We start from the raw sequence: 19,622 nt of genomic DNA, 5'->3' as shown, positions 1-19,622 counted from the left end.
ACTACACATCATCTCCGTGGTTCTCGCACCTGGAATGACAACGTTCTCGACACCTGAAGTCGCGAATGGTCGTACGAGTTCATTGTTGAGCAGAAGTCGGGGGCTACTGTCAGGGTTACGGGTCAGGCATACCCTCTACCCTTCGGTGTACGTCACGTAACGACATGGCATATCTATGCGTACGTGGATATTTCCTTTGTGATTAAAGGAAACCTTTCGTGAAATCGATTGATGAGGAGAGTCCTTCTCGGACAAGAATTGGGTTACCTACGTGTCGTGCCAGGTCTAGTATATTCGAGTCCTACTCGGAGAGCATCAGACCTGCGATATAAAAGGAACCCCCCGGGGAGGCCATGGATCATCGAATCTCAGAGCCAACACAACCCACACAGCCTACGAAGCCGGAGCCTGCGAGGAGCCAAGTCGACGAGAGCTAGTCGAATCAACTCGACTACAATCTCGCCAAACCCCCCGAGTTCCATCTTTTCCTTTGTAACCTGTGTTTTCCACCATATAATCCCATGTCAACTGGATTAGGGCTATTACCTATCAAGGGGCCTGAACCAGTAAAATTCTTGTCTTTTGATTGCTCGATGTCGTACTACGTAGATCCTTGTACCAGCGTACCCCAATACCCTCTATATCCGGTCTACGGGTATCACCCGTCGACACAAACCACAAGTATTTGGATAACTATTCTCATTTTGAGGGTCTCTTATCCAACTTGAGCACAAACCAATGCCTGAACTCATATAGTCATCGATAACTCTACGTCCAGTGCTAAAAGTGAACTGTGATAAAACACTGCTAGCTTGAATAGCCAAAAAAAAGAAATTCGTTGCCATACTCGACAAAACAGGAGACCTATGAGCATTTACCTTCCAATAACCAAGTAAGTTGAATGCATTATTATCTATGGGCACAGTTGCTTCATCAACATAGATGAGTTATTCATACTTTGAAGATTCAGTAGCATTAGATTGCAAAGAGGACTGGAATCCACTTGGAACAATAGAAGCCAAAGAGTTGCATGCATCCTTCCAAGATGAGGCTGAATGAGCATCGTGTGGGTTATTGTCACCTACTTTCTGGCGATAGATCTTCTCGAATGTCTTTCATAGCTTATCCAACTCACCAGTGATGGCATCAAGCTGTATGCTAGCTCTTATGCAGTCATAATTTTTTCCGAAGAACAATTTAATGTATCTCATTTTGATCAAGGACTGTAGCAATAACCATGATATTGTTTGTGCTGTCCCAATATTTATCAAATTTCTCTAACATTGCATTAGCCATATTCTTCAAAAATACATTACTAGACCGTTGTGCCACCTTGAATACAATCTTAACTCTCACTATGTAATGATAGAAAACATTGGTAGTGGGGTATGTTGACCCTAAAATTGCAGTACATGCCCCAACCATTATCCTTAAAAGTGGTTTTATTTTCTCCCCGTTTTCTTCCAAGTTAATGGAGTTGAGCTACGGCAAATAACCCAAAGTCGTATACTTGATCCAGTCGCACCGCACGAGCGACTGGCTAGTTGGTTTAACTCGGTTATTAATTGAGCAATTAGCCGAATGAAGATTTTTCTGTTGCTGATTAGGTTCAGTGACTGATTAAATAGCAAGCAATTATAACATTAGTCAATCAAATCAAACCACAATACTAGAGAAAACATGTTAGGTGTTGCTTGGGAACTAGTCATAGGAGCCAGATTTCTCAACCAGTACCTAGCACACTGATGACTTTGGTTGGGAACCAGCTATAGTTTAGAATATGGATGTAGAACAGGCACCTATAAGACATATAGGTGTTGGATTTTAGGTAAGAACTAACACATATATGGCATTATAGGTGTCGGTTCTAAACTAACGTGCCACGTTGCTATCCATATAGATGCCGGTTCTTTAAAACAACCGGCACCTGTACATAAATAGCATATAGGTGCAGGTTGTTGACTGACCTACACACGTGGCAAAGAATATACGTGCCGGTTTGTAATTAAAACCCGCACCTTCCTTTGAAAAAATAAAAACCTGCACCAAGATGCTGGCAAGAAAAAAAAATTACAGGACCTACCAATTTCCCATACAAATCATACCATCACAAAAATTCCACATACAACATCCACATCCACATACTAACACACACAAGTCTTTTTGTGTACACACTGCACATACCAACCAAAAAATATTTAAAATTTTTCTATTAATATTATTACAAGAGTAAATTGCACCCACGGTGCAACAACTTAGCAGGTGGGTGCAATTTGGTACAATAAATTGAGAAATGAGCGTTCTAGTACAACAACTTGGCAGGAAGGTGCAATTTAGTATAAATGCAACAACCTGTAAGGTAGGTACGATTTTGATACAATAAATTAAGAAAGTACATGACAACTTAATTATTTGGAGCATTTTTTTATATAAATTCAATTTTTTAAGTACTTATTTTGACAATATACTAGCGCGGATTTGTATAAGCATATTTATATTTTTTTATCCTAATTACTAATAACTTAAAGTCAATTAAACTGGATGTAGAAATTATTATATTTCGGTTGATATTTGAGAAGGTGAAGAAAATAAAAAAATCTTAAAGGTAATTGGATGTAAATTGTGTGTGCAGTATAATTCTTAAAGATTAAATTCAATATTATAAGGTAATATCTGTAGGAATACTGTGTAATGGCATATTTACATCGTGAAAAAAACTCACATAGCATATGCTTAGCCAAGTTGATGCACCAAAATACTAAATTGTCAAGTTCTTATACTAGAACACACATACTTATCAAGTTGTTGCACTCGGACGTTCAATTCTCAAGTTCTTGCACTATATCGCACCCACCTGCCAAGTTGTTGTATCGTGGGTGCAATTTACACAATTCCGTGTAAAGTATCATCTTTAAATTAATTGTATAGGGAGAGACAAAAAATATCAAATTATGACATATTTGTACTTCAAAACTGTCAGAATTTTTTCTTTTTCGTTATGGGTAAAATATAATGAATTTGGGGGTGAAAACATTACACATAAGTGTAATATTATTGTAAGTACATAGTACAATATTATTTTCTAAGTTTTATTGTGACATTTGTTAGTTGGTATGCACAATGTGTAAATCTTGTGTGCACATGATATATTCCGCACATCAATAAAGTTCATATCATAACTATTCAAACACATTACACATAGAGTAGCTTACATAATACTTCCATAATTCATGCATAAACGCAAATTAAATACAATTTTTGCAAACAAATCTAGCTACTTGGTTTTTCTCTTCTTGGAGGAGAAGGCGCCGCCTGACGCTGGAGCCAGATGCTACCACTTCTTCCCCGAGCCCGGTTCCTCCGCTATGCGGCCGCTGCATGGTGAGCACTCCCAGCGCCGGCCACCTCACCTCCTCCAATCCGCTGGAGAATCATCACTACTATAGGTCGCTTTGCCATCGCGATCGCCCGCTGGAATGAAAGAAGAGAAAGGGGATAAAATTTTGCGTTTCCTTGGACCGACATGTGGGCCTACACTGATGGAGAAGTGGTTTTTACTCCCGGTTGGTAACCCCCTGTAGTTCCGGTTTTCCAACCGAGACTATGAATCCGGGACTAAAGATTGCTATCTTTAGTCCAGGGTGAAATAACCAGGAGTAAAAATTCATTTTTAACACCAACCGGGACTAAAGATGGAGCCCTTTTAGTCCCGGTTGGTACCACCAACCGGGATTAAAGATGGAGCCGGGCTAGATCTGGTTGCTCCTTTATTTTTTTTCTTTTCTTCATTGTTTTTAATATATTGATTTCACCCCATCCCCGAATCCCAAATCAATCATCCCCGAATCGTAAAATCTCAAATCAATTATCACCTCCAAATCCTCAAATCGATCATCTCCAAATACATCACAAAATCTTAAAAAAATTACATCACATGTTCTACAAAATTCATCACAAATATATCACGTATTCACATCACACACAAATCAAATACATCTCAGATCCGAATAACAAATTTTCAAAAAAAAAAGAAACAACCCAAATAGATATTTAGTCCCGGTTGGACAACCGAAACTAAAGAAAATATAGGGGTCCACTACCTGCCCTCTTTTGAACCGGGACTAAAAATGCTCTTTAGTCCCGGTGTTTAATACAACCCGGACTATTGTGAAATTTGGCCAACCGACCAAAGATGGTTTCTCCAGTAGCGCTACCCCGGTCCCACCTTCCCTAATCCACAACAATAAGCCCTCCTCGAATCCCTCTCTAATCAGTCGATGACATGTGGGCCCATACCCGTGGAAGAAACTGATTAAAATCTTGTTTAAGATATGGTGTCACTGACGTGTGGTCTCTATGGCCACCATGGCATGGTCAACTATAACCCCGGCCCCACATGTCAATACCACATGCCCTTTTCCTTAGAGAAAATAATTTCAAATAGGAATATTAACCCGTAGACCCCTGCTGTCAGTGATTCTAACGTCTCCCAGAAGGGTAATTTCGGAAAATTAGTTTAAAATGACTTGAGAGATTATTTCTGTGAAGAGAAATATGAATTAAAATTTGAAAACTCATAGGTAATTCAAATAAAGTCCAAATCAAGTGAAACTTGTCTCTAAAATTTTGTAAATTCAAGCTGTAGAACCCAAATAGGAAATAACATAAACTAGGTAATTAAATATCCGTACTAAAAATAATGTTAACTCCAAGTAATGGGAATAAAGATTAACATGTAAATTGCAAAAGACACTACCATGAGACATGAGGAACTCTTGTTTTACGAATCATGATGAAGATGAAATCTTTTCACAACATTTCAGATATGCAATCCGGTTTCATACCAATACTGTAACTGTTATAAAATAAATAAGTCACATGCATGAGGATCTAGTACAGATATAAAATAAGGGAAACAGCTCTAACATTACTGTATCTATGTTCAGAATTTCATTGTATTAGCATTTGCTCGACGAGATCATCAGTAATTAGTAAGTGTGAACATGGTGAGCAAAGCGTACATTATCTTACTACGAAGCTAGCGTACGTTCACTGACGAGCTTACATACAGAGTAACTTCTCTGCTACGCAGACATCCCTGTCTACAACATCACACAAGCACGGGATGTACAAATTAATTACTTAATCTAAGCTCTCCTAAGCTAGTATATTAACCCATGCCATGCTATATCCACTTCACAACCCAAAGCCATCAACCAAACGAGTACAGATCAGAAGCAGTAGTGAGCAACCACTGACAAAGTCTGATCAACCATGGCCATCCCCAAGGCTCTGCTCTTTGCCATCCTCAGCTGCCTCTGCCTCTGCAGCGCTGTTCTAGCAGCTCGCGAGCAGAGCGACCACGCAGCCATGGTGGCGAGGCACGAGAGGTGGATGGAACAGTATGGGCGGGTGTACAAGGATGCTACTGAGAAGGCACGTCGATTTGAGATATTCAAAGCCAACGTCGCATTCATCGAGTCGTTCAATGCAGGCAACCACAAGTTTTGGCTCGGCGTTAACCAGTTCGCTGACCTCACCAACTATGAGTTCCGGGCGACGAAGACCAACAAGGGATTCATTCCTAGCACGGTTAGGGTTCCTACCACATTCAGGTATGAGAATGTTAGCATTGACACGCTTCCAGCAACCGTGGACTGGAGAACCAAGGGCGCTGTCACACCCATCAAGGACCAAGGCCAGTGTGGTAAGAAAATTCAAGCCACTTTGCCACTGCAACATTTTACAAATCATCTGTAAAATGTATTGAATCGAAAGTGTAAACATGAATAATTATTGTAGGTTGTTGCTGGGCATTTTCGGCCGTGGCAGCCATGGAGGGTATTGTCAAGTTGAGCACGGGCAAGCTTATCTCCCTCTCTGAGCAAGAGCTTGTTGACTGCGATGTTCATGGCGAGGATCAGGGCTGCGAGGGAGGGCTCATGGATGATGCCTTCAAATTCATCATCAAGAATGGTGGCCTCACCACTGAGTCTAAGTACCCATACACAGCGGCAGACGGCAAGTGCAATGGTGGATCCAACAGCGCCGCAACAATCAAGGGCTACGAGGATGTGCCAGCTAACAATGAGGCCGCACTCATGAAGGCCGTGGCAAACCAACCTGTTTCTGTTGCCGTGGATGGAGGCGACATGACATTCCAGTTCTACTCTGGTGGCGTGATGACCGGCTCATGCGGCACTGACTTAGACCATGGGATTGTAGCCATTGGCTATGGCAAGGACGGTGATGGCACACAATATTGGTTGCTGAAGAACTCCTGGGGCACAACATGGGGTGAGAATGGCTTCCTGAGAATGGAGAAAGACATTTCCGACAAGAGGGGCATGTGTGGGCTTGCCATGGAGCCTTCATACCCAACTGCGTAATTTCAATATGTGTATTCTAATGCCACATATGTATGTACGTAGTAAATAATTATATGTATCATGCATGTTCAATGCATAATTGCATATATCAGTTTATGCTATGTCACGCCCAGAAATTCGACAACCCGAATCTCAAGCAGGATGTGTATTAAATCCCTATCCAAGACCAGTCAGGGTACACAAACGACAATTTGATACAGTTCCACGACTTAAAAAATAACAAAATAAATTTATAACCCTCATTTTTTTATTTAATCTAAAGAACTAAAGAAATAAACTTAATCTTCACGACCAAAGCGAAGCTTTCTCCATACAATCCTCGATGTCCAGAACAAGCTCAATCCTCAGAGAACTCACCATCTGAACCAACTTCTGCTCCTGGGGTGGGGGAAAAAAAGCAAGACTAAGTACCAACCACTGTACTCAACAAGCCATACCAAGGGGAAGGTATGATGCAAGGATATTCAAATGAATGGCTCATAGGATAGTTTGCAGTAAAATCAGCATTTATAAAGCATGATTTGAAAGAAGTAAAAACAATATAAGTAATTAAGGAGTATTAACATCATCACTGTCCAACGCTAAATCACGTCGCAACAGGGCCAACCAAAACCACCTAAACTACACCAGTTCTATAAGTCAAATTGTTATAGTGGGACTAATCACGGTGAGCTGGTTGACCGCCCAATAACCGCGGGCACGGCTATTCGAATAGTTTTACTCTGATCAGAGGTGCACAACTTTACCCACTAGACACGATTCCATACATGTTACCATGCCCCGAAGTACCACCGAGATACTGCAAAGGGGGAAATCGTGACAAAACCCGTCATATAACCCTCCCTAACCGAACATATGCACCTCAGGTTTCACCCCCTCCTTATTCGAAGTCGGGCAGTCCCCTCTCGTGCCTAGGTAAATCTGGCTATAGTAGAGACCAAAATCCAGGTCTGAACTGCACCATCGCCTCTACCCTTGCCATGGTATGTTATCTAGTTTAAGTTATACTCTAGATTTAGCCTGGAGCTCATCTGGCCTGTGGTGAGTACGAGTATATCTTCTAGGGATTCCCGAGAAACCGGTCCTTAATTGTCATGGGCACGACTTCCAGAAAATCATGCATGTACCCACGACCCACCATTAAAGCAAATTTTAATTTAATTAAACCATAACCATGGTGGTGTACATAAAGTAATTAAGGACTAAATTATAATAAATCAAATATAACCCAAGTTATCAAAGGCACAAGATATTCATCAGGCTGAGAATAAAAGGCATCCATACCACATGACATTCTAAAACAATGCAATTTTAATAGAAAGCAGGGGATTTTGTAAAATAGGCTCAATATAATCAATGATGTATGTATGACTTGCCTTGCTCTTGAGCTGACTGAACCTCGGCAACCACTTCGAAATAAACTGGATCACCGGAACTGACGGAATCTAAACGACAAACAAAGCACACAGGTGATACAAGCAATAAGTCTACTGAAATAGCAAAATAAACAAATTTTAATGGATTCTATACTTTTTAACGGATTCACTGCAATTTGAATGGATTAAAACGGAGCTCGGATTATTAAGTTCTGAATTTTAAAAGATGAGCTGCGTTATTACTAATAACCGAAAAAACCTTAGTCAATTATTACACATTATTGCCCATAGATAAATAGATCAATGGAATTATACCTCCGGTAAGAAAGCCTCAAGAATTAGTGACTCAACGAGTCAACTTATCGTGCCATGGGGCCATCCCAACGGTCAACCGAACCGGCGAACGGAATCGGCGGCTTGGAATGACAACAAAAAACTAGACACAGTTTACGGTAGAGACTCGGTACGGCAAACGATAGGCCGGTATGAGTTTAGGGCTGCACCTAAGGCTTTGCTATTCGGCTACCGAGCTACGACACAACGGCAAACTACGACGGCGACGCGGGAGAGTGGCGGCGGCGCCTAGAACAACGGCGGCGGCGGCTCGGCTCGGCTTGGGATCGGCTAGCGGCAGCGACGGCGGCGGCTAAGGCGGCGGCGTGGCAACAGGAGGTGGCGCGGCAGCGGCGGCAAGGCGACGACAGCGCCAGGGCACGGACGGCAGCGGCGGCTCGGGCTAAACAACTACGGTTTCCACAATGACGCTAAAAAGAAACAACACCTAAAACAGAGAATTACGGATAGGTTCCTCACCAAACTGAGGCGATCGGCGAGAAGGAAACGACGACGATGGTCCAACGGCAACACGCGAAGGCGACAACGACGTTGGATCAAAACCTAGGACGAAAACAAATAAGAAATGGATAGGTAATGGCGATAGCCATGACACGGAGATGGTGAAACGGATTACCAGTGATGCAAGGGCGACGACGGCGACAATGGGGAGGCGGCGGCTACAGGAGGTGGCTGGCGGCTAGAGCTAGGACTCCAACAAAATGAAGAACAGGGAAAAACGAAGGGGTATGGTGGCTTATATAGGGGTGGAGATAAAATAGGTGGGGCCGGAGGGGAGAGGAGGGGAGTCGGCAGGGGAGAGGGAGAGGAGACCGACTCGGTATGGCAGAGGGGAGGCACGCGCGGCCGAGGTGGAGGGGCGGCGGCCGAGTGGGAGAGGGGGAGGGGAGGAAAAAAATTGGAGAAGGAGAATAGGATTAGGACTTTCCCAAAAAGGAAAACAAATGCGGTGTCGTTTTAGGAAAAGAACGAAAACGGTCCCGCGAACGATAACGGACATGGCGAACCATGCAAAACGAAACCGTGGACAGAGAGGGGAGTGAATCGGGCACGATTCACGACCAAAGGCGGGGAAAAACTATTATTACTTCAAAACTTGACAAATTTTTAATTAACCACATTAACTCCGATGCTCTTTAACTTCCTCTTTAAGTCCTGTTAGTGATTTTAAAGCAAAGAGAATTCAAAAAAAATTCTCCCTGACAATTCAGGTTGTTAAATACATTGTTAATTTTGATTTTCTCCTTGTTAACCAAAGTAATTTCTTTAGACGATTTATTGGTGAATTGGAACTATGGGAAAGGGGAAAACTCCAGGTGTGACATACTACCATGAATATATTGAGGCAAAATTTGCTACAGGACACTCAAAGATTGTGGTCTTTACTGTGAGACACTCGAAGATCGTGTATTTGCTCGTGGACACTGTAAAAAAGTGGTAATTAGCTGCTGGACACTCCTCCCAATATTTTATTATTTTTGATGAAAACGGAGAGAGAAACTTTGGTTAAAGACAAGTTTGCCCATGGGCCCACTTGTCAATCTCTCTTTCTCTATTCTTCTTCCTCTCTTTCTCTGTTCTTCTTGTTCGACAGCAACGCGACGCTTTTCATGGCCCTCGGTGCGCCCAACAGCAGCAACACGGCGGCCGGCTTCTCGTTCACACTGATGCGCCGCATCCCCTCGGTGCCGACGTTCTACGTCATGACGCTCACCGGCATCAACTGCCGCAGCACGCGTCGCCGGTCTCCGACGCGTCGAGCCGCTTCACGGCGACGACGCGCCCGCCGTCGAGGTCGGCGCGGTACACAGTCCCGAAGCTCCCCTTGCCGATGCAGTACGCGTCGTTGAAGTGCTCTATCGCCGCCAGGATGTTGCCAAAGGAGAACGTCATGTCCTTGCTCCATATCGAGGCCGGCGGCTGGCCCGAGCCTGGACGGCTCGGCCACGGTGGGGCGGCGGTGGGGCAACGGTGGGTAGATGACAAAGCTGGCCGAGGCTGGTGCTCGCCGTGATGCTCTCCGTCGCCGCCGCGCTGCTGGTGTCCATGGTCGTGGTGGTTTGCGTGGTGTCACGCAAGGCGAGGCGAGCCACCGACGTCGTCGTAGAGAAGGCGGAGACATCGGCGAGCGGCGGGAGCTCGACGGCGGCAGCGGCCAGCTTCGTCATCTTCCCGCCGCCGCCCCGCCGTGGCCGCCCCCGCCTCCGCCCCGCCGTGGCCGAGCCGTCCCGGCTCAGGCCACCCGCCGTCGCGCCTCTGCTCTGCTGCAAGGAAGAAGAATGGGAATAAAGATAGGAAGAACAATGTCCTGTAGCAAATTTTTCCATATATTGAAGTTAAATTTGGTGTCAATAGATTACCACGAATAATTTGAAGAGACTATCTAAAAAAACAACCACAAGTCTTTTAGTGGAAATGTTTCAAATGCTATTATATTATAATGGTAATATAATTATACTGTAACTATACTGTAATTGCATTATAACTTTTATATAACCTGTATATATACAAGTATTAAAGAATTTTATGTAACTTCATAAATAAGTTCTATAGAGGTTACAATATAGTTATAATGTACTTATATTGTTAGTTACAATGTAATTACATTGTAGTTGCAGTGTAACTCACCCGATGGCTGCTGGTTGGGAATCCTACTTAGGTGCCGAATTTCACAACCAGGACCCTATTAGCAGGACTGATGGGAAGAAGGTCGGTGTTGGTTTAGGAATTGGCACACCTTTGAGGTTCCACGAATGAAAGAAATAAACCTAGCTCAGTTCGATGCATCAGTTCAAACTAAAGCCGATGCTTGGAGCGTCCCGTTCCCCACCATCGATGGTGATTGGATCTGGCGAAGGCTAACAGGGATATCTAGGCCAACACTCTCTAGCTTGGTTAAGAGGAGGTGGAGGCAACGCAACTAGCGAGAAAAGTATCCGCAACAACCGAATCTGGTGGAGGCTGGTGGGGGTTCTAGGCTACCCCTCGCTGGCTTAGGTGAAGGGAGGCAGCTCTGCCGCTTGCCGTGCCAAGGAGACAGAGATGGCGAGAGAGGGGTGACAGCGATGATAGGAGACAGGCGAGGGGGACAAGAGGATAAGGGTGAGAGCTCGGTTGCATGTGGTTCGGCTCGACACTTTATCTAGTATATAAGTTCTGGTTTTTCTAATAGTGTCGGTTTTTAATAGATCGGCACTTATAAGTTGTTATATGTGTCGGTTTTTAGTTTTAGACCCACACGATGGGTTAGATGAACCAAGACACATGAGGAAAAATATGTACTGTAAACCTTGTTACGATGTTTGCACCATATATTTTGAGTTTCAACCGAGGACGGAACAATGCTCCATGGTCAGAATAAAGTACGGGCCGAACCGACAGAATATTCAAGAGGTCGAAGTGGAGCCACCCAAAACGGACAGCCTGGTGAAATTCATGCAGAATTTCCTGGAGAAGGACACAACAATGCCCAGGAACCGTTATTGGAAGACGCCGGTAAAACCACCCATACCGACTAAGAAGCAAGAGAAGCCGGCTTAGAAGAAGCCACCGTCTGCACCAAAACCAAAGAAGGTGTGGAGGGAGAAGCCAAAGACACCCGCTCCATCACCTCCTGATACGGGTGGAAAATCCACTAACTGAACTAGATGGAGGTACAGTCTTGTACGCCGGACTTTAAATGACGTGATCTTCGCCAACAGGTAATTTGGTATGTATCCGCATATTTGCTTTCAACAATTTGAATTTTTGCATAATCACATGTTTGAATTTCAAAGTTGCATTTAGGATTTTTGAATTTGGAGGAAATTCTTTAAATGAATTTTTCAGAGCAAACCAAAATAAAATTTTCAATGAAAATTCGCTGTGCCACGACCACACTGACCGTTGGAACCCAACGACCGAAAGTGGGGCCGCTTGGGCCCACTGTGGGTTCGGCCGAACCCACTTGTTCGGCCGAACTAGCCAGGCCAACGGTCGACTGCCTCCTTCTTTGAGGCAACTGCTAGTGGGCCCCATAGGTCGGTTTTTGGGTGCACTACTTAAGCCAACCGGCCGAGAGAGGGAATTCCACCCCATTTCGACACATTTTCATTCCCTCTCCAAAGTTTGCTCTCAAGTTCATTCAAGCTTTGATAGTTTCCCTCAAATTCAAACACTTAGTTGCATATATACAAGTTGCTTTGGTGAAACTAACCGGCGGGTGAAATTCTTGTCATTCCTAACCCCCGCCGAGTTAGTCCATTCTTGCTCCGTTGTGCAGAATGAGGAGGCGACTGTCTCGTCTGTTCAAGGGGTCCGGTTCTTCATCAAGTCGTTATGACGAGTCTAGTACTCGTTCATCAGCAGATGTCTCGATGGAAGACACTGAAGCTCCGCAACGACTCCTAAACGACACCGACCTCGACTTTGTCAGTGATCGGGAGAGACAAGCCTACTACATGCTGAGCGACCGGGAGTATGCTCACACGCAAGAATACTCACCGGAGCTGCTAAAAAGATAGGTATGGATGTTGAATTTCGTACTGTTTGGAAAGTTGTTGGTTGGCAGAGATTTGCTGTGGTAGATGAGCCTGGTTCTCGTCTGCTTACTTTGCAATTTCTGTGCACTTTGAAAGAAATAGAAGATGGAATTTCCTTTCGCTTTTTCCATAAAAAGTACACACTTACATGGAAAAGCTTAAGTACACTTCTTGGTTTTCACGATTCCTGTAAAATCGATCTCCAGAAAGGAATTTATGGGTTCGAGAAAAATAAGTTTTGGGAAGACATTTCTGGTGCTCCAATTTGCAAGAAAGCTAGAACGAATGATATCCATAATCCTACACTTAGGCTCATGCACAAATGGATTGCTATGACCTTGTTTCCTAGAGGTGATCTGAGGCCCATTAGGGGAGATGAATTGATTATCATATTTGCCATGGTTAGAAAGATCAAAATTGCTCCTGTGAAATGTATGATAAGGCAATGGTTAGAAAGTATAAAGTTCTCTGCTCCTGTTGAGTGCACTTCTCTGATTACTCGGATAGCAAAAGGGCTAGGGGTCGTTAGCGACCAAATTGCTTTTATCTCAGCCGCTTGTCCGTGTATTGATGAGGCTTATTTAGTGCAAGGGCACATTCTGAAACATGGAGTAAATAAATCTTTGATTTACTTATTCCCCGATTGTACAAATGAAATCCCGTTGCCAAATACGGGGTATCATTTGTACAACTGCCATGAACTAACCATTCCCCTGCAGAACATAAAAGAATCTCATGCAGGTGGAGCATACAGGGAGACGTGCAACATGACAAGGAACGAACGAGAAAGTTCATAATCCTCAACAGCCGTGCAGATGTATGAGGTAGGTTGGGAGCCAACTGGGGACGCACCCAGATGGACCCAAGCTCCACGTCACAGTATCAGAGTCTCAACCTGGGTAAGTGCCAGTGTGGACCTGTGGCATGCGCCTCATGACATCCAATGGGGGGACAATCAACCTCCCAGATCAAGTGGTGTGCCTCCATCTCCAAGTGAATGTCGCTCAAGTTCCTCTCGTTGGGACTTGGGTGAAATCACTAGGAGAATGGACACCCTTGATATGCAGACGAGAGAGATCCAGTACAACCTCACGGAACACATAGCTCAAACGCAAGAATGGCAACAATCTGCTGATGCTCAGTTCGCCAACTTCAACAACATGATGCAGCAATAGCATGATGACCTTCAAGCATACTTCCGTTTTCAGGGGTTCAATCCTTATCAAGGACCCTGAGCAAACGCCAAGCTTGGGGGGAGATATCTCTCCCCCCACTGAGGTAACTTGTATCACATTGCATATTTCCCTTTCCAATTGCATATTTGCTTTCCAATTGTATCTTATAAAACTTGAAAACAGCATAAAAAATTTGCAAAATAGAGAATACCAAAAAGATATGATAGGTTTGAGTCATGCTAGGTAAGACAAGCTAGTTCTCTTTGTTGAAATAATAAATAGTTGCTCTGTTTTATATCTCTGATATATGGGTTCTTGGTAGGTGCTCTCTCAAAGGTCAAATATAAGTAGCAAAAAATTATCCGGGAACCTGATGTAAATGAGATGCGCTTGTTGATCTAAGTCTAAGTTGTTGCGAGATATGAGATAGTAAATATGAGTTGCTATGATCCTGATACTAGTTTGACTTGAATTTCGGATGTTTTGTTTTTCAAAATGATAAAATTGAAAGTTCCTCATTTGATATAAATTCCTACCAGAGCCAAAATTATGTTATCATGATTAAACCATATACATTTTGGTTACTTGCCATTCCACTGAACTTTGTCAAACTCTTGTGACTTGTGTAGATACTTCTCATGCTCTATGATCAAGATCATACATCCACATATATGCACATGCCAAACTCCTACACTGGGAGCTAAGCAATATTCCATTCCATTTCCATATTACCACCAAAATAAATTCTCCATGCTTTCATGTGTTTTCTTCTCCTAAAGAAAGAAATATCCTTTTAAAAAAAGGAGGGAAAGGCATGGTTATGAAAAAAAAATAATAAATAAATAAAATAAAGTTATGCTCCATCAAGCATGAGCATTATGTTGAAAAAAAAGAAATGTAATCATGCCCTCTCCTAATCAATAAAAGAAGGATTTTTTTGGGAGAAGAAAGTAAGCACAAAGGAGAAGCTTTTTCTTTATTTTCCTCTATATACCATTTCCACCATATACCACACACACATTGCACGATCTTGATCTTGAGTATATTTAGTCTAAGTTTTTGACTTAGTAATAAATGTGAATGCAAGTATGCCATGTTTGATCCCTACCGAGCTCTACATATTAAAACCTTAGAGTAGGCATCAGAAAGGCAACAATTGGTGAGGAATTCATTTTGATACACTTAGAGAGACTGAGTGAATCATTTGAGGAACTTAGCTTTCTTTTGCAAAATCATTTGAAAACTTCTGGAATAAGAGTTGAATAAAGATTGGGTGACTGGTGCTCTAATTACTGTTCTATCTTTCAAAACGCTCAAGGCAAGGAAAAGCAGTGTTTCGTGGGAATCAGGGTAAGGGTAAGCCACCGTGCCAAAGATTATTTAATCTGAGAGAGAGTACATATACCTTGCAGAGATATATAGCATAGTAGCAGCTCCTGATCAACAAACACTGTCTCTGTTTCCTTTCGTTCTTCACTCGGGACGAGCAAAGGTTCAAGCTTGGGGGGTTTTGTTGACGGTCGTTATTGATCAATTTCGACCGTCAATATTACCAAAATAGAGGAGAATTAGTGATGCTTGCAATGCATATATTTGTTAGAATAATAATATTCCACCAGTATTAGGTCTACTAACCTTTTTGCAGAAAATGACAATAAAGTGGAGGAGAATTGACATCAACTCAAACAATAAATCAATTGGACGATGTCGACAATCAGACTTATGTATGAATGGGCCAAGAACTTAGAATTGGCACGATGAATTGGGCCAAAATTCAGAAGTCTGCGTATGAGAGCAAAAGAGGAGGCTGCCTGCCGAAATTGTGCCAGGTCGGCCCAGCCCATGGTTCGGCCGAACAATTGGGTTCGGCCGAATGCCCCGCAGCTTCGTTTGATCCAGGGTTCTCCTGGACGGCTGAGATGGCTCCCTAATGACGGTTGGAGGGTATTACCGACCATTCCAACCGTCACAACCGTCATTGGGAGGCTATAAAAAGGAGCTCTCATCCTCACTTCACTCACACACCTCAAGCAATAGCTCTCTCATTTCTCTCAAGTTTAGTTTTGTAGTATCTAGCTGGTGGAATAGGAATAGAGTAGAAATCAGGAGTTCGGAAGTCTTCGGAAGAGTTCGGGTATGGCTCTATTAGCTTTTCTCTTTTATTTTGTCAGCTTTGTACTTTTATTAGAATACTCTTCTTTATACATTTATGGTATTGAAATACTTTCCGAGTATATGAGTACCTACTTTACATTATGTTCATGTTATACTGAATATACGGCTAGCTTATCTTTGAGATGCTTTGCTGCGGGTGTAGTGTTTGCTTATGCAATTACTCTATGTCATGACGATGATATTAGAGTAGTATCTGGTAGTTTAGACGTGGTGTCTAGATTACGGGATTACATTATTTGGGGTTATATATTGCGGATGAGAGGTCGGCCGCTGATGGTGACAGCTCAGTACGGGTATTCCTCCGCGCCGGTATATAATCCTAAGTTAATTCCCTGGGGAGGGTATTCCTCCGTATTTAGCCCCGGTTGTATGCTCATGACGGGCTGTCGTAAGGAACTCGGCAATCAGGGGTGGCTTCTCGAAGTACCAGGAGGGCATCGGATAGAGGGTATTAGCGAATATATCAGTTAACTAGAATGTATGTATACTATGTATATTAGAAGTATAGGAATAGATTTTCTTTCTCTTTTCTTTCCACTTAGCTTAGATAATATATTATGAGAATGAGTAGTTAATGCTTGTGTGTCACTCTACCCTTGGATTATCTTAACCCCTGCTTAGAATATAATTATCACAAGTAATATATAAATTATTAGTCGAGTTCTCTCTACTTGATCTTCCCACGGGATAAAATAAATACGATACCCTTGGAATACTCTCGGGTGAAATGCTACAATGGTATATCCGTGTGCTTGCGGATAAACTCTGCAACCATAATATACCAGAAGTATTTGTGTGCCATTGCTGGGAATTATATTTCTAGTAAAGCCGTTAAGAAATACCAATAAGATGGAAAGAAGGTTTTGAATAAAGATAGAGGTCTTGGGTTCGAACCATGTTTGCCACATTTCATCATGGATATGAGTTAAAAAAATCATACGAACTGTGTGGAGTGAGGTGTGACTGTGATAGGTGCCAAATAAAATGTGACATACTTGGATACTCCCTTCATCCTAAAATATAAGCGAATTTGGTTGGATGGGACATATTTTATATTTTGAGACAGATAGAGTAACAAACAATGAAACTTTTGTTAGTTGACGTGATCTGGTCACCACTTTAGTACAAAGTTCGTGTGTCCTAAGGGCATCCACAATGTACTAATAAAGTAGTCAATAAGCAATAAATGCACTCATCCAATCTAGTAGAAACCATTGTGGGGATAGATAACAACAATAACCAAGCAGTAGTGCTACTGCCAGCAGGAAAGAAATAAAATACAGTAGTGCTACTGCCAGCAGGAAAGAAATAAAATACAATATATGTATAGTGATTTCAGGCACATGCACTAAAATAATAGAGTAGCAGTTATAGCCGTTACATTTGCAGACATTGCAAACTTGCTGCCGCAACGCTACAACTTCATCCTCTACAAATACAAGCACAACTCAGTCATTTTTTCTGCATTCTATCAAACAAGATAGATCCCCCCAACAAAGGTTTTATGCACATGCTTAGCCAGGGCTCACCAAGCCAAACTTCTGGAAATGGTAGCCAAAATTCCACTTCTCCAAAATTCCCCTAAATTTTCTCCCAAACACGGTTTGCTCAATATTCAACACCCACTTTTCTATATGCCAATTCTACTCGAAGCTTCCACAGTTTTCAGCAGCAAGCACATTGGTTACAATCTACACGAGTGAACTTTCAAGGTTTTCGTCTACCAGGAAATTGGGTGTACTCACCAAATCAAATTATTGGGTTTGCTTCTTCCCACGGATCAGAATCAGCCTCTCAGTGCCTGCAAAACATGAAGAGAATAATGTGGTTAATATCGAAGAGTCCAGTGACAACAGTGAAGAGGCAAGGAGGAGAGGGGCACGAGTCAACTAGACTAAAGAGGAAAACATAAGACTCCTTAGCTCTTGGCTGAACAATTCAGTGGATCCCATCAATGGTAATGATAAGAAGTAAGAATAATATTGGAAGGTTGTTGTTGCAGAGTTTAACATCAATACATCTAAAAGTAACTGCAAAAGAACAGTCATGCAATGCAAGACACATTGGGGTGCTGTTAAGAAGGAAATTGGAATATTTTTTGGAGCTTATTCTCGAGCTAGAAGCACCTGGAGTAGTGGATACTCGGATAGAAAAGGTTCATATTATTTTTAAGACAAAATAATAAAAAACCTTTCACATAGGAGTACATGTGGAGAGAACAGAAAGATCAACCAAAATGGCGAAGGGTCTTAGAAGAAGATAACAAGAATAAGAGAACTAATATCTCTGAATCAGGTGCATACACATCATCATCCAATCAAGACACGGAAGTGGAGACCAGCCGCAAAGAGAAGCACCATGAGGGATAGAAAAAAAGGCAAAGCCAAGTTAAAAGGGAGATGTAAAAATGTTACACCTTCTCCTTTGGGGGACCAGCCATGTCAAGACTTTGTTTCTTACTATGAAGCTATAAAAGTAAAAGCAAAAGCGATTCTGAAATTTGCAGAAGCAAGATCGAAATCAGCTGAAACAAAGAAGGAGCAAACAAGAATGGAGAAGTATCACACACACTTAAAATTGTTGGACAAAGACACTTCAAATTTTAGTGATGCAAAACTGAAGGGACATGAAGCTGTTGATGAATAAATGATAACCAAGTGATGTTGTATCCCTAGTATTTAGTGTGCCACTATGTGGTCTATGGTCAATTGGCTTCTAGGATTTGGACTCGGCAATTATTAGACTTGTGAACTCAGTGATAAGTTTGTAAGCTAACTAAATGTTCTATTGTGAATTCAGTGAATGATAAATGTATCTTTTTACCTGCAGAAGAGGTTATGTACTGATAATATGTAGCCCACAGTCTTAATTATCTGAATTTGTTAGCCAATAATTTCTTAGCATTTCATCATAACAACAGCCTGCAAAATACATATGTAGCGGGCTAGCGGCAATAATTAGCACAATTATTTATAATCTTGCAGTTATGATAGCTTAAAACAGTTGTAAAATAAGACATGGATGTTTATAAAACAGTTGTTTAAATATATAAAAAGGAAGACATGGATGTTTATAAAACTATTGTTTAAATATATGAAATGCAAGACATGGCTACTTAAAATATAGTTGATGGAATACATCCAAACAGCAAGGCATAGCAAGGCATGTCTGTTGAGAATCTCGCTGTTCAAATTAATGCATCCAAACAGTAAGGCATGGATGCTTATAAAACTATTGTTTAAATAAAGGCATCCTCTCTATTCCCATACATTGCTTCTGCTTTTATTTTTATAGCTTCATTGCAAGGAACAAAGTCCTGAGACGGCTGGTCCCTCAAAGGAGAAGGTGCGACATTTTTACCTCTCCCTTTTAGCTTGGCTTTGCCATTTTTCTATCCCTCATGGCGCTTCTCTTTGCGGATGGTCTCCTCCTCTGTGTCTTGATTGGATGATGATATGTATGCTTGATTGGATTATGATGTGTATGCACCTGATTTAGATATCTTAGTACTCTTATTCTTTTTATCTTCTTCTAAGAACCTTCGCCATTTTGGTTGATCTTTCAGTTCTCTCCACATATACACCAATGTGAAAGGTTTTTTTCATTATTTTCCGACTTAAAAATAATATGAGC

General features: G+C 42.1%; 1 protein-coding gene and 1 pseudogene across 1 annotated transcript; both read left to right on the top strand.

Annotated features, from left to right (window-relative positions):
* The first annotated feature begins 5,274 nt into the window (after nucleotides 1–5,274).
* On the top strand, nucleotides 5,275–6,389 carry LOC107277438 (senescence-specific cysteine protease SAG39). The gene is made up of 2 exons (XM_015779663.2): nucleotides 5,275–5,707; nucleotides 5,803–6,389. Exons 1-2 carry the CDS (start codon nucleotides 5,275–5,277, stop codon nucleotides 6,387–6,389), a joined length of 1,020 nt encoding a protein of 339 aa, XP_015635149.1.
* A 5,078-nt stretch (nucleotides 6,390–11,467) lies between these two features.
* LOC107276855 (uncharacterized) lies at nucleotides 11,468–18,635 on the top strand (annotated as a pseudogene).
* The last annotated feature ends 987 nt before the right edge of the window (nucleotides 18,636–19,622 follow it).

Source organism: Oryza sativa, chromosome 4, assembly GCF_034140825.1.
Source record: "Oryza sativa Japonica Group chromosome 4, ASM3414082v1".
Lineage (NCBI taxonomy): Eukaryota > Viridiplantae > Streptophyta > Magnoliopsida > Poales > Poaceae > Oryza > Oryza sativa.
The sequence above is the reverse complement of the archived record's forward strand: the minus strand, read 5'-3'. Positions and strand labels throughout refer to the sequence as shown.

Excerpts from the sequence above, each read along its gene's own strand:
- LOC107277438 (XM_015779663.2), top strand. The coding sequence starts at position 5,275 with ATGGCCATCCCCAAGGCTCTGCTCTTTGCCATCCTCAGCTGCCTCTGC. Across the intron at positions 5,708-5,802 it reads CAAGGACCAAGGCCAGTGTG|GTTGTTGCTGGGCATTTTCG; the intron begins GTAAGAAAATTC and ends TAATTATTGTAG.